General features: G+C 38.9%; 1 protein-coding gene across 6 annotated transcripts in view; it reads right to left on the reverse strand.

Annotated features, from left to right (window-relative positions):
- Positions 1-15,522, reverse strand: part of LOC124782689 (probable E3 ubiquitin-protein ligase MGRN1) — a 180,477-nt gene that overhangs the window by 145,198 nt on the left and 19,757 nt on the right. For all 6 annotated transcript variants that reach the window (XM_047253962.1, XM_047253960.1, XM_047253966.1 and 3 more), the window contains exon 7: positions 988-1,095. In XM_047253962.1, coding sequence (XP_047109918.1) covers positions 988-1,095 — 108 coding nt within the window. The remainder of the gene's footprint in view (positions 1-987; positions 1,096-15,522) is intronic.

Genomic DNA, 15,522 nt, shown 5'->3' on the forward strand with positions numbered 1-15,522 from the left:
CACGTGGAATGTTTCCTTCTATTTTATATATATATATATACACACACACACACACACACACACAGCCCCCCTCCCAAAAAAAAAAAAATAAAAAATAAAAAAAATAAAAATTAAATAACACCAAAATACAGACAGACACACACACACAGCACAAAAAAATATATATAACACCAAAACACACACACACACACATACACAGGACAAAAACAAAAATAAATAAATAAATACAATAAAATAAAATAAAATTAAATTAAATTAATACGACACCAAAACACACACACACACACACACACACACACACACACACACACACACACACACACACACAAACGCATACACGAACAGACCACAGATACTTCAATAGTTACACTCATAAGTTTGGCAGTAATATTCGATCTTTGGCAAAAACATTTGACAGTCGGCAACAGAAACCAAAACATTGCATTAAAACAAGTGATCAGTGCATAGTGCTGTGGAATGCGGAAAAACAGCAAATTGGCGCTCATAGGAAGAACAACAACAACAAAAATGCAACAGGAGCGTAATATGTAAGAAACTGTCTACACAACCTGTAAGTACAGTTCAAAACATTACTACTTAATAGGAAATACCAACCACCAGAACTGTTTATAACCTATAGGCACAGTGACAAAAATGTAAATAAAATAGCTAACATATGTACATATTCCAGGCCACTGATGATGCCTTGCAGAAAATAAAGGCGAAACGCGTATGGCACTAAAATTGTGTTTTATTCAGTTGCTGTCAGACGGTCCATAAGTGAAAATTATCAATATACCATAGTATTACATTAATATGCCTTGTAAACAAACTGAGCTAATAAACTAGTTAGCTTATTAATTTTCCTCCTTGCTAAAACTAACATACACACAGTTCTGTAAACAGTTTCCAATATCAATCACCACTACTCATCAACTGTCTACAGTGGATATTGCACAACAGTGAAAGTTAGGATCAATTACCAACCTCTGGTGGAAGAATAGCTGCTGGCTGTGGCACAGTACAAGATTTCTGCAGAGCTCTAATTTGCAACAGTGCACGAAAAGGTGCTCGACATATTGGACAATTGTTTGCCTGAAACATATCACGTGCGTTTTTAAAGAAACACAGATAAAATTAGGTATACTGACATCTACTTTATGAGACACATTGAAAGCACTACTTCTCGCAGTATTTGATTTCTCTATTGCCCGTCTTATCCTTTATTACATATGTACATAAATAAGATGGTGTACTCACAAATCATGCTCATTGTTGCACATTTCACAAAGACACTGGCACAAAACAAATTAATACTGTGACTTATGTTCCTGGAACAACAAGAGCTTTCTCTGGAAATCTTAGAGAAAGGAACATGCCTGAAGATGCTGTGAAATTTATTCTCTCTTCAGCAAAAACAAAATGACATCAGGTAATTAAATATGACAGGACAAGAAGGCATCAATTAGTCTGAGCTATACAATATGACATTGCAATTTCTTGCCTTGATGTTATTAATACACTCCTGGAAATGGAAAAAAGAACACATTGACACCGGTGTGTCAGACCCACCATACTTGCTCCGGACACTGCGAGAGGGCTGTAAAAGCAATGATCACACGCACGGCACAGCGGACACACCAGGAACCGCGGTGTTGGCCGTCGAATGGCGCTAGCTGCGCAGCATTTGTGCACCGCCGCCGTCAGTGTCAGCCAGTTTGCCGTGGCATACGGAGCTCCATCGCAGTCTTTAACACTGGTAGCATGCCGCGACAGCGTGGACGTGAACCGTATGTGCAGTTGACGGACTTTGAGCGAGGGCGTATAGTGGGCATGCGGGAGGCCGGGTGGACGTACCGCCGAATTGCTCAACACGTGGGGCGTGAGGTCTCCACAGTACATCGATGTTGTCGCCAGTGGTCGGCGGAAGGTGCACGTGCCCGTCGACCTGGGACTGGACCGCAGCGACGCACGGATGCACGCCAAGACCGTAGGATCCTACGCAGTGCCGTAGGGGACCCCACCGCCACTTCCCAGCAAATTAGGGACTCTGTTGCTCCTGGGGTATCGGCGAGGACCATTCGCAACCGTCTCCATGAAGCTGGGCTACGGTCCCGCACACCGTTAGGCCGTCTTCCGCTCACGCCCCAACATCGTGCAGCCCGCCTCCAGTGGTGTCGCGACAGGCGTGAATGGAGGGACGAATGGAGACATGTCGTCTTCAGCGATGAGAGTCGCTTCTGCCTTGGTGCCAATGATGGTCGTATGCGTGTTTGGCGCCGTGCAGGTGAGCGCCACAATCAGGACTGCATACGACCGAGGCACACAGGGCCAACACCCGGCATCATGGTGTGGGGAGCGATCTCCTACACTGGCCGTACACCACTGGTGATCGTCGAGGGGACACTGAATAGTGCACGGTACATCCAAACCGTCATCGAACCCATCGTTCTACCATTCCTAGACCGGCAAGGGAACTTGCTGTTCCAACAGGACAATGCACGTCCGCATGTATCCCGTGCCACCCAACGTGCTCTAGAAGGTGTAAGTCAACTACCCTGGCCAGCAAGATCTCCGGATCTGTCCCCCATTGAGCATGTTTGGGACTGGATGAAGCGTTGTCTCACGCGGTCTGCACGTCCAGCACGAACGCTGGTCCAACTGAGGCGCCAGGTGGAAATGGCATGGCAAGCCGTTCCACAGGACTACATCCAGCATCTCTACGATCGTCTCCATGGGAGAATAGCAGCCTGCATTGCTGCGAAAGGTGGATATACACTGTACTAGTGCCGACATTGTGCATGCTCTGTTGCCTGTGTCTATGTGCCTGTGGTTCTGTCAGTGTGATCATGTGATGTATCTGACCCCAGGAATGTGTCAATAAAGTTTCCCCTTCCTGGGACAATGAATTCACGGTGTTCTTATTTCAATTTCCAGGAGTGTATATTGCATCTCATGTGCCACTATCACCAACTTTCCCTCTCATTCATTATTTTGTTGCATGAATCATTTTTAAAGAAAAGGATCATCTGAAAAAAAATTGGAAGAAAGCTTCTACTTATTAAATACAAGTATGATAAAAAATAACAAAAATGCCGGGTTTTAGAAACAAAGATTTCTTTTTCTGGCAACAGGGAACAACATTTGAGAGAAAATGTAACAATTTAGAGACTAAGTAGGGAAGTCTTAGCCCTCTGGTCAATCAGATTTCAGGTAGTTCATGAGGAGAAGAAAAATGATGTTTCAAAAACTGAGGAACATAAAATGGAACAGAGGAGAAGCAACAAATCAGAGAAATTACGATTGAAAGCATAGGTAAGATAAAGAAGAGCAATAAAGGAGGAGAAAAATGTAGTTTGGAAGAAGCCAGAGGAAATAAGAGACAAACAAAAAAACCACAAATGTTCTGGCATAGCCACAAGCTCCAGAGTGAAGACGAATGGAAGGCCAGAGAAGGCAGTGAGAAAACGTTGGCCAATGGTGTGCGGAATTGGACCACACAGTGCCAGGAGCGACATCTGAAAGGCGTGAATAAAAGCACCGTTCCTGCCAGCCTCGGCCGCTCAGATCAGTCGAGCCTGCAATGGACATTAGTGGTACGCTATCAGATTGTCGTGATCCTTACTAGGACTTTGTGTATAGCAAGAACTTTAGTGTTTTCATATCACCTCTCGTTAGCGACATTTGCTGTAATCAATTGGCTTTCTAGAAATAAAACTACTAATGTTATTTGTTTGAATTGTTGTATAACATATTGAGAACACTGCATCCCTTAGGCGCCCTATTAGCAAGGAGTGGGCAAGACCCCACAACATATTATAAATGAGAAATGAAAATAGAAACATAAATTTCACACATATTTCATAAATATGGAGTGCCAGACAGAAAATACCAAATATTGCCAGAAGAGAAGGAAGGAGGGGGACGGAGGAGGGCAGGTAACTGACAAACATACAAATTTACTGTAAAACTTCGTTTATACATTAAGAACACTAAATACAATTTCTGCTGTCTGAAATCTGTGTCTCTACCACTGCTGCTGCTGCTACACACCTTGCAAATCACTACTGTGTCACTTATTGCTGTTATCATTGTCTTCGGTCCAGAGACTGGTTTGATGCAGCTCTCCATGCCACTCTATCCTGTGCAAGCCTCTTATCTCCGAATAATTACTGCAACCTACATCCTTCTGAATCTGCTTAGTGTATTCATCTCTTGGTCTCCCTCTGCGATTTTTACTCTCCACGCTGCCCTCCAATACTAACTTGGTGATACTTCGATTCCTCAGAACATGGCCTATCAGCCAATCCCTTCTTCAAGTCAAGTTGTGCCACAAATTCCTCTTCTCCCCAATCCTATTCTGTACCTCCTCATTAGTTAAGTGATCTACCCATCTAATCTTCAGCACTCTTCTGTAACACCACATTTCGAAAGCCTCTATTCTCTTCTTGTCCAAACTATTTATCGTCCATGTTTCACTTCCATACATGGCTACACTCCATACAAATACTTCCAGAAAAGACTTCCTGACACTTAGATCTATACTTGATGTTAACAAGTTTCTATTCTTCATAAACACTTTCCTTGCCATAGCCAGCCTACATTTTATATCCTTCTGCTCCGACCATCATCAGTTATTTTGCTCCCCAAATAACAAAACTCATTTAATACTTTAAGTGTCTCATTTCCTAATCTAATACCAACATCACCTGATTTAATTTGACTACTTTGCATTATCCTTGTTTTGCTACTGTTGATGTTCATCTTATATCCTGCGTCCAAGACACTGTCTATTCCATTTAGCTGCTCTCCCAGGTCCTTTGCTGTCTCTGACAAAATTAAAATGTCATCTGCAAACCTCAAAGCTTTTATTCCTTCTCCACGGATTTTAATTCCTACTTCAAATTTTTCTATTGTTTCCTTTACTGCTTGCTCAATATACAGACTGAATAATATTGGAGACAGGCTACAACCCTGTCTCACTCCTTTCCCAATCACTACTTTCCTTTCATGCCCCTCAACTCTTATAACTGCCATCTGGTTTCTGTACAAATTGTTAATAGTCTTTTGCTCCCAGTATTTTACCCCTGCCAGCTTTAGAATTTGAAAGAGAGTATTCCAGTCAACAATATCAAAAGCTTTATCTAAGTCTACAAATGCTAGAAACGCAGGTTTGCCCTTCCTTAATATATCTCCTATGAGGAGTCATATGGTCAATATTGCCTCGCATGTTCCCACATTTCTACAGAATCCAAACTGATCATCCCCAAGGTCGGTTTTTACCAGTTTTTCCATTCATCTGTAAAGAATTAGTGTTAGTATTTTGCAACTGTGACCTATTAAACTGATAGTTCAATAATTTTCACACTTGTTAGCACCTGCTTTCTTTGGGGTTGGGCTATCAATAGTTCTAAAGGAATGTTGTCAACTCCTGAGGACTTGTTTCAACTTAGGTCTTTCAGTGCTCTGTCAAATTCTTCACACAGTACCATATCTCCCATTTCATCTTCATCCTCTTCCATTTCCATAATACTACCCTCAAGCACATCACCCTTGTAAAGACCCTCTACCTACTCCTTCCACCTTTCTGCTTTCCCTTCTTTGCTTAGGACTGGTTTTCCATCTGAGCTCTTGATGTTCATACAGGTGGTTCTCTTTTCTCCAAAGGTGTGTCTAATTTTCCTGAAGGCAGTATCAATCTTACCCCTAGTGATACATGTTTCTACAGCCTTACATTTGTCCTCTAGCCATCCCTGCTTAACCATTTTGCACTTCCTGACGATCTCGTTTTTGAGCCATTTGTATTCCTTTTCGCCTGCTTCATTTAATGCGTTTTTATATTTTCACCTTTCATCAATTAAATTCAATCTCTCTTCTGTTACCCATGGATTTCTACTAGCCCTCATCTTTTTACATACTTGATCCTCTGCTACCTTCACTATTTCATCTTTCACAGCTACCCATTCTCCTTCTACTGTATCTATTTCTCCTGTTCTTGTCAATCATTCCCTAATGCTCCCTCTGAAACTCTCTACAGTCTCCGGTTCTTTCAGTTTATCCAGGTCCCATATCCTTAAATTCCTACCTTTTTGCAGTTTCTTCAGTTTTAGTCTACAGTTCATAACCAATACATTGTAGTCAGAGTCCACATCTGCCCCTGGAAATGTCTTACAATTTAAAACCTGGTTCCTAAATCTGTCTTACCATTATATAATCAATCTGAAACTTTCCAGTGTCTCTAGTGTCTCCAGGCCTCTTCCATGTATACAACCTTCTTTCATGATTCTTAAACTGAGTGCTAGCTATGATCAGTTATGCTCTGTGCAAAATTCTATCAGGCAGCTTCCTCTTTCATTCATTACCCTCAGTCCTTATTCACTTACTACTTTTCCTTCTCTTCCTTTTCCTACAATCTATTTCCAATCCCCCATGACTATTAAATTTTCATCTCCCTTAACTATTTGAAAAATTGATTTTATCGCATCATACATTTCTTCAATCTCTTCATTGTGTATGGAGCTAGTTGGCATGTAAACTTGTACTTTCTGTCTATCTTGGTTACAATAATGCATTCACTAAGCTGTTCATAGTAGCTTATCCACATTTCTATCTTATTCATTATTAAACCTACTGCTGCATTACCCTTATTTGATTTTGTATTTACAACCCTTTATTCAACTGACCAGAAGTCTTGTTCCTCCTGCCACTGAGCTTCACAAATTCCCACTATATCTAACTGTAACATATCGATTTCCCTTTTTAAATTTTCTAACCTACCTGCTCGATTAAGGGATCTGAGATTCCACATTCCGATCCGTAGAACGTCAGTTTTGTTTCTGCTGATAATGATGTCCTCCTGAGTATTCCCCGCCCGGAGATCCAAATGGGGGATTATTTTACCTCCAGAATATTTTACCCAAGAGGATGCCATCATCATTTAACCATACAGTAAAGCTGCACATCTCAGGAAAAATTACGGCTGTAATTTCCCCTTGCTTTCTGTTGTTCGCAGTACCAGCACAGCAAGGCCATTTTGGTTGATGTTACAAGGCCAAATCAGTCAGTCGTCCAGACTGTTGCCCCTGGAACAACTGAAAAGGCTGCTGCTCCTCTTCAGGAACCATACGTTTGTCTGGTCTCTCAACAGATACCCCTACGTTGTGGTTCCATCGACAGTACTGCTATCTGTATCACTGAGGCACACAAGCCTTCCCAACAACGGCAAGGTCCATAGGAGTGTGTGTCTACTGCTGCTGCTGATGCACACCTTGTAAATCACTCCTGTGCCACTTACCTCCATTTTAACATTCCTTAAGCTAATGACTGTTTGCAGCAGAGAAGTTCTTACAAAAAACAGAAAACAATGCCTCCACATTCAATTTAATCAGCTCCTCATCACAGGCCAGCAACAAATGCAATCTGGATCTTTGTGATGGGAACTATGACACCTCTCCCTTATGGCTTCTGATTGGCCACTTTTAAAGACAGCTTTCCTGCAGAGCAGGGATTACCTGCCCCTCATCTGGTGACATTTCCATCATCTGGACTCAGAGTGAAAATATGATACTGAATTTCATTCAGTACATTCACATGAACTCCTAAATCTGGAGTTCTGTGAACCATTATCTCAGTACCCCTTCCAGCTGGCTGACATGTAAAAATTTTACTATTGATTCTGGTTGTGCACTTCGTTGCCATTTTTCAGTTCCGACAATAAGTATTCACTACATGCCAACATCTTACTGAATTTGAGTAGTGATTGGTTGTCACATTGCTACATGCCTTCAAAATGTTGGTAAAAATGGACAATTCACTTCTGTGTGGAGTACGGAAAATAAGAACTATTGAAATGATTAGTAAGTTATTCATTTTCTTTACTTAACTGAGGAAAAGTAAATTTTATCTTTATTAAACAATGGAAAATCCAGGATGGAATAATGACTATATTATGCAAAGGATCATTGCTACTCATCATATAGTAGAGATACAGATAGGCACAACAAAAAGACTATCAAACAAAGCTTTTGACCAAACAGGGCTTCTTCAGAACAGACAGCATACATACACACACAAATACAAAACACACACACACACACACACACACACACACACACACACACACACACACACGAAGCTTTGTTTGGTAGTCTTTTTGTTGTGCCTTCTAACTTTATTCGGAGGAAAGAGATACAGAAATGTTGATATATTCATTGAATTAGCAAAACCTAACTGACTGGCAACAACCCTGTAATCTGTACAGATGGCAAAACATTAGTGACAAAATACTAATTTTGTGCACAGGAATAGGGATCTCTCTTTCCTCATTCAGAAGTTTTATGGCTACTCCCAGTTCCCTAAATGTTGGAGCACAGGTGAAATCGCTTCACACTTTTTTCCATAATGCATATTATGTAACTGGATGTATCCAAGAAGTCTCACACACATTAATTCACGTGAATAAGATTTTTTTTAATACACCTTCTAGAACAATCACCCCCTCCACACAAGTTCACCAACATCCATCACGAAACTAGTCGCTTTCTTTTGAAACCATTACTAAACTATGGATAACTTCACTATATAGTGTTGACCACATATAAACAGTGGATTTCCAGATACTATTCGTGTAAAACAACTGATGTTTGAAAAATGATGTTCATTTGGGCTAATACATTTGGTTAAGGTCTGATGTGTAACAACGACAGCAAAGCAGTTTCAGATATTCAATTTTCATCTTCTGCAAATTGTGCCATTTCTAAACATGGTGATTGTAGAGTTGAATTTATTTTCATATATTACATTCACATAAATCTTATCTGATGTAATCAAATCTTGAAGTTCCACTTCATTTGACAATAATTTTTTCAGCAAATCATTCAGTTTGGACTGTTATATCAAAACATAGCATACTTCCAATTAATCCCCTTTTTAATGTTCAATCAGAACCTGGACACATTTGGCAGCAACCATTTTCAAACCGAATCTTCTGATAAAAATTCAGTAAATTGAGCTGCAAGGCATTTCAATTTATTTCACTTCACATTGAACTTCCTGTCATATGTTTTCAATCAGAAGTTCAGAAACATTCTCAACATTTTTGTCTGTCCGGAATGACGACGGACGTGCAAAATGAGGTTTACCATCAGTCAATATGTCAACAATTTTTAAAACAAGAAAAGTACTTGTACACATCAGCTTTCCCGAAGTGTAATCCTTATAAACAGTTTTCAATGTCATAAAAATTTCTGTATCATTTTCCCATGTGGGACAAAAGAACTGCAGTCAAAAATTCACTACGGGCAGACAAAAATCTCGGGTTATACCATAGGCAGACTGAATTCTCAACGAGTTGTCTGTCACATAATTAGTGGTAGAAATGCATACTACAAAAGCTCCATCCATGGTAGCACTATTCCAAGAATACAGACGACATTCCTGTACAGTTTTTTTTTTTTTCAATTTGAGGTATACAGATAATTTCAAGCAATTAGTAACTGTGGAAAATACGCGGCAGTGGTAAATCCATTTATCTCCAAATAGTACGAGGGCTGAACACGCTTACTGAACATATTTTACACAAATAATAGATTCTTTATCAGGCAATTCAATGTTTACTTCAAACAACAAGGAAAATCATGACAAGTACTTCAGGGGTCTTCAGTGTAAAGCAGATATGGCAAAGTGTGACTCATGAGCCATTCCTCTCCAGAGAAACTTCCCCCTCCACCTCTACTGGCATGATGTCGTCACTGCCTGGCCACAACTTTCTGTTAGTTTTGTTATCAGCAATCAATTGGGGCAGTATCTCTTCAACTGCTTCCTCAAACCGTGGGCTCTAATACCTTCGCTTGCTGTCCAACTCTGAAGAGGCATCACTGTTTCTCTCAATGTTTTATTCACATTTACTCTCCTTATTGTTGTGCTGTTGCCCAGGTTGATACTATGGTTACTACTGTGCCTATCGATCTGGTTTCAATTCTGGTTATAACTGTGGTTATTTTTCTATTGTGGTTCTTAAGTAAGTCGAAAAGGAAGAATACTGATTGCCATGTTTCCAATGAGGAGTGGGAAATTAAGTACTTGTTTGTACACACTTCCCAGAAAAAAACCATGTTTAACACACAAAAAATGCTTCTGTCAAAACAAATGTAGTAACCTTGCTGGACATCTCTCTCCAGTCCATGAAGTAATACACGGATCACTCTCAAAACAAATTTTGCATTTTAATGGATAACATAAAAATAGAGATACAAGAGCTGAATGAACCAAGGGTGTTTTAACTGCATTTTATGTGGTATGCTTCAAATTAGCAAGCTCAAGAAATGTTTCAGCAATGGCTTAATCGTGCATGAGCAGCAGAAATGGCAAAAGCATTTGGTTATGATGTCAACTATAAAACAGCTGCCTTTTCACGTAACAGAGTAAAAAATTCTTGATATAGGACACAGCATAAAAAAGCAACTAAATAATTTAATTGAAAACTGTTGGCACTATTCTTCGTGCACAAACAAGAGTAATGATCAAGCAGATCCCACATAACTACTAATTGTTATTCACTTTCCTGTACATGCAGAGTTTTTCACTTTCATTATGTTGCCAAGTACAACAGGTTTGGAAAGTTTTTGATCCATCTTGGATTTAGTTCAGCTGACTGATATAAATGAGAGCTTTTTATGAAGACACAGTTGTAAAACTTGCAATGAAGTCAACATTACCATCTGATGATGGGTTCAGGCCCAAAACTACACTATGTGATCAAACGTATCCGGACACCTGGCTGAAAATTGCTTACAAGTTTGTGGCACCCTCCACTGGTAATGCTGGAATTCAATATGGTATTGGCCCACCCTTAGTCCTGATGACAGCTTCCACTCTCACAAGCATACGTTCAAAAAGGTGCTGGAAGGTTTCTTGTGGAATGGCAGCCCGTTCTTCATGGAGTGCTGTACTGAGGAGAGGTATCAATGCCAATCGGTGAGGCCTGGCACGAAGTCAGCATTCCAAAACATCCCAAAGGTGTTCTTAGGATCCAGGTTAGGACTCTGTGTAGGCCAGTGCATTACAGGGATGTTACTGTCATATAGCCACTCTGCCACAGGCCGTGCATTATAAACAGGTACTCGGTCGTGTTGAAAGATACCACCGTCATCCCCAAAAAGCTCTTCAACAGTGGGAAGCAAAAAAGGTGCTTCAAATATCAATGTAGGCCTGTGCTGTGATAGTGACACGCAAAACAACATGGGGTGCAAGCCCCCTCCATAAAAAACATGTCCACACCATAACACCACCACCTCCGAATTTTACTGTTGGCACTACACACACTAGCAGATCACGTTCACCGGGCATTCATCATACCCACACCCTGCCATCGGATTGACACATTGTTTACCGTGACTTGTCACTCCACACAACGTTTTTCCACTGTTCAATCATCCAATGTTTATGCTCCTTACACCAAGTGAGACGTCGTTTGGCCTTTACCGGCGTGATGTGTGGCTTATGAGTAGCAGCTCGACCATGAAATCCAAGTTTTCTCACTTCCCGCCTAATTGTCATAGTATTTGCAGTGAATCCTGGTGCAATTTTGGAATTCCTGTGTGATGGTCTAGATAGATGTCTGCCTATTACACATTATGACACTCTTCAATTGTCGGTGGTCTCTGTCAGTCAACAGACGAGGTCGGCCTATACACTTTTGTGCTGTATGTGTCCCTTCACATTTCCATTTCACTATCACATCAGAAACAGTGGACGTAGGGATGTCTAGGAGTGTGGAAATCTCGCGTACAGACATATGACAAGTGACACCCAATCACCCGACCATGTTTGAAGTCTGTGAGTTCCACAGAGTGCCCCATTCTGCTCTCTCATGATTACTAATGACTACTGAGGTCACTGATATGGAGTACCTGGCAGTAAGTGGCAGCACAATGCACCTAATACGAAAAACGTATGTTTTTGGGAGAGTCTAGATATTTTTGATCATATAGTGTACTGACAGTACAATAAAATAATTTAAAAAACACTTGTGGCTAGTTGTAGTATTTCATACAGTGAATTGGAAATTTTAACACTGTTACAAAGTTTGTTAACAAAATTGGTAGTTTTAAAAAATGCTCTGCAATTTGTGCCAATGCTGTGGTCATAGCTAAGACGATGCACTGGTAAATTAAGAAACAACTGAATAAATTGTTTAACTTTTCAATACATTGTTCATCTGGGCACACTATGTGCAAAAAGTGTCTGAACACTTGCCGCAGTGAACGAAGTGACAAAAAGTACAAATACAATATGCGAAGAAAATCAATCACTATCTCAACAAAAATTTAAACAGTTTGTGAAAGAAGTTGGCGCAGATTATGGAGACATACTTCGTTATTCAAAAGTTTGTTGGTTGACTGCGCAAACATGTTCAGCTCACTATTTGCACTTAGAGAAAAGAGCTTTTCTAGTTTTTGAGTGAAGAAGTCAAATCAGATACTAAGAAATTTGAAAATAAGCAGCAGATTTCACTTTTCTTTTATTAACTTGGCATTTTTAACAGATTTTACAAGTCATCTAATAATTTGAATTTGCATTTGCAGAGGAAAGGAAAGCACTGTTTCTGATATATTTATAGATATTAATGGAAACTTACACAATTTAATTTGCAACTAAACAAGGAAAATATTTGCAATTTTCCGAGTTACTCTGAACTGAAATGAGAACACATGGAAGAAAAAGTTTCAAGATTTACTTTCATTATTGATGATGTCTTCAATGAGTTTCATAGTCACTTTAAACATTTTAAATTTCTACAGCAGGGTATCATTTTCGTTAACAATTCAATGAAAACCAGTCTTGGAATTGTTAAAAGTGAGCTTCAAGAAGTGTGTGGTTTACAAAATGACCAATTCATGCTATTGATAATAGAAAGAGATGTTGCAGTTTTGGTCATGCCAAAATATCGGTAACCGAAACTCGCAAACTTCGATCTTACAACACAATATTTTTTTGGACCAACATAGATTAGATTAGATTAATACTAGTTCCATGGATCATGAATACGATATTTCGTAATGATGTGGAACGAGTCAAATTTTCCAATACATGACATAATTAGGTTAATTTAACAACATACTTAAATTAATATAACAACTTTATTTTTTGTGTTTTTTGTTTTTCTTTATTTTTTATTTTTATTTTTTAAATTTTTTTTTTAATTTTTTTTTCTTAATTTATATCTAAAAATTCCTCTATGGAGTAGAAGGAGTTGTCATTCAGAAATTCTTTTAATTTCTTCTTAAATACTTGTTGGTTATCTGTCAGACTTTTGATACTATTTGGTAAGTGACCGAAGACTTTAGTGCCAGTATAATTCACCCCTTTCTGTGCCAAAGTTAGATTTAATCTTGAATAGTGAAGATCATCCTTTCTCCTAGTATTGTAGTTATGCACATTGCTATTACTTTTGAATTGGGTTTGGTTGTTAATAACAAATTTCATAAGAGAGTATATATACTGAGAAGCTACTGTGAATATCCCTAGATCCTTAAATAAATGTCTGCAGGATGATCTTGGGTGGACTCCAGCTATTATTCTGATTACACGCTTTTGTGCAATAAATACTTTATTCCTCAGTGATGAATTCCCCCAAAATATGATGCCATATGAAAGCAATGAGTGAAAATAGGCGTAGTAAGCTAATTTACTAAGATGTTTATCACCAAAATTTGCAATGACCCTTATTGCATAAGTAGCTGAACTCAAACGTTTCAGCAGATCATCAATGTGTTTCTTCCAATTTAATCTCTCATCAATGGACACACCTAAAAATTTGGAATATTCTACCTTAGCTATATGCTTCTGATTAAGGTCTATATTTATTAATGGCGTCATACCATTCCCTGTACAGAACTGTATGTACTGTGTCTTATCAAAATTCAGTGAGAGTCCGTTTACAAGGAACCACTTGGTAATTTTCTGAAAGACAGTATTGACAATTTCATCAGTTAATTCTTGTTTGTCAGGTGTGATTACTATACTTGTATCATCAGCAAAGAGAACTAACTTTGCCTCTTCATGAATATAGAATGGCAAGTCATTAATATATAATAAGAACAACAAAGGACCCAAGACTGACCCTTGTGGAACCCCATTCTTGATAGTTCCCCAGTTTGAGGAATGTGCTGATCTTTGCATGTTACGAGAACTACTTATTTCAACTTTCTGCACTCTTCCAGTTAGGTACGAATTAAACCATTTGTGCACTGTCCCACTCATGCCACAATACTTGAGCTTGTCTAGCAGAATTTCATGATTTACACAATCAAAAGCCTTTGAGAGATCACAAAAAATCCCAATGGGTGGTGTTTGGTTATTCAGATCATTCAAAATTTGACTGGTGAAAGCATATATGGCATTTTCTGTTGAAAAACCTTTCTGGAAACCAAACTGACATTTTGTTAGTACTTCATTTTTACAGATATGTGAAGCTACTCTTGAATACATTACTTTCTCAAAAATTTTGGATAAAGCTGTTAGAAGGGAGATTGGACGGTAATTGTTGACATCAGATCTATCCCCCTTTTTATGCAAAGGTATAACAATAGCATATTTCAGTCTATCAGGGAAAATGCCCTGTTCCAGAGAGCTATTACACAGGTGGCTGAGAATCTTACTTATCTGTTGAGAACAAGCTTTTAGTATTTTGCTGGAAATGCCATCAATTCCATGTGAGTTTTTGCTTTTAAGCAAGTTTATTATTTTCCTAATTTCAGAGGGAGAAGTAGGTGAGATTTCAATTGTATCAAATTGCATAGGTATGGCCTCTTCCATTAACAGCCTAGCATCTTCTAATGAACACCTGGATCCTACTATATCCACAACATTTAGAAAATGATTATTAAAAATATTTTCAACTTCTGACTTTTTGTTCGTAAAGTTTTCATTCAATTTGATGGTAATACTGTCTACCTCTGCTCTTGGTTGACCTGTTTCTCTTTTAATAATATTCCAAATTGTTTTAATTTTACTATCAGAGTTGCTGATTTCAGACATGATACACATACTCCTGGATTTTTCAATAACTTTTCTTAATATAACACAGTAGTTTTTATAATTTTTAATAGTTTCTGGGTCACTACTCTTTCTTGCTGTCAGATACATTTCCCTTTTCCGATTACAAGATATTTTTATACCCTTAGTAAGCCATGGTTTGTTACAAGGTTTCTTACGAGTATATTTAACTATTTTCTTGGGGAAGCAGTTTTCAAATGCATTTACAAAAATGTCATGAAATAAATTATATTTTAAATTGGCATCAGGTTCACGGTACACCTCATCCCAGTCTAACTGCTGTAGGCTTTCCCTGAAATTTGCAATTGTTAAATCGTTGACTGAACGTACTACTTTGGAGGACTGTTTAGTATTGCTGAATGGAGCTATGCCATATATTGTAACTAGCTGAGCACCATGATCAGAAAGACCATTCTCAACAGGCTGAGCATTTATCTGGTTAAACTTATCTTGGTCTATAAAGAA

This window comes from Schistocerca piceifrons, chromosome 1, assembly GCF_021461385.2.
Source record: "Schistocerca piceifrons isolate TAMUIC-IGC-003096 chromosome 1, iqSchPice1.1, whole genome shotgun sequence".
Lineage (NCBI taxonomy): Eukaryota > Metazoa > Arthropoda > Insecta > Orthoptera > Acrididae > Schistocerca > Schistocerca piceifrons.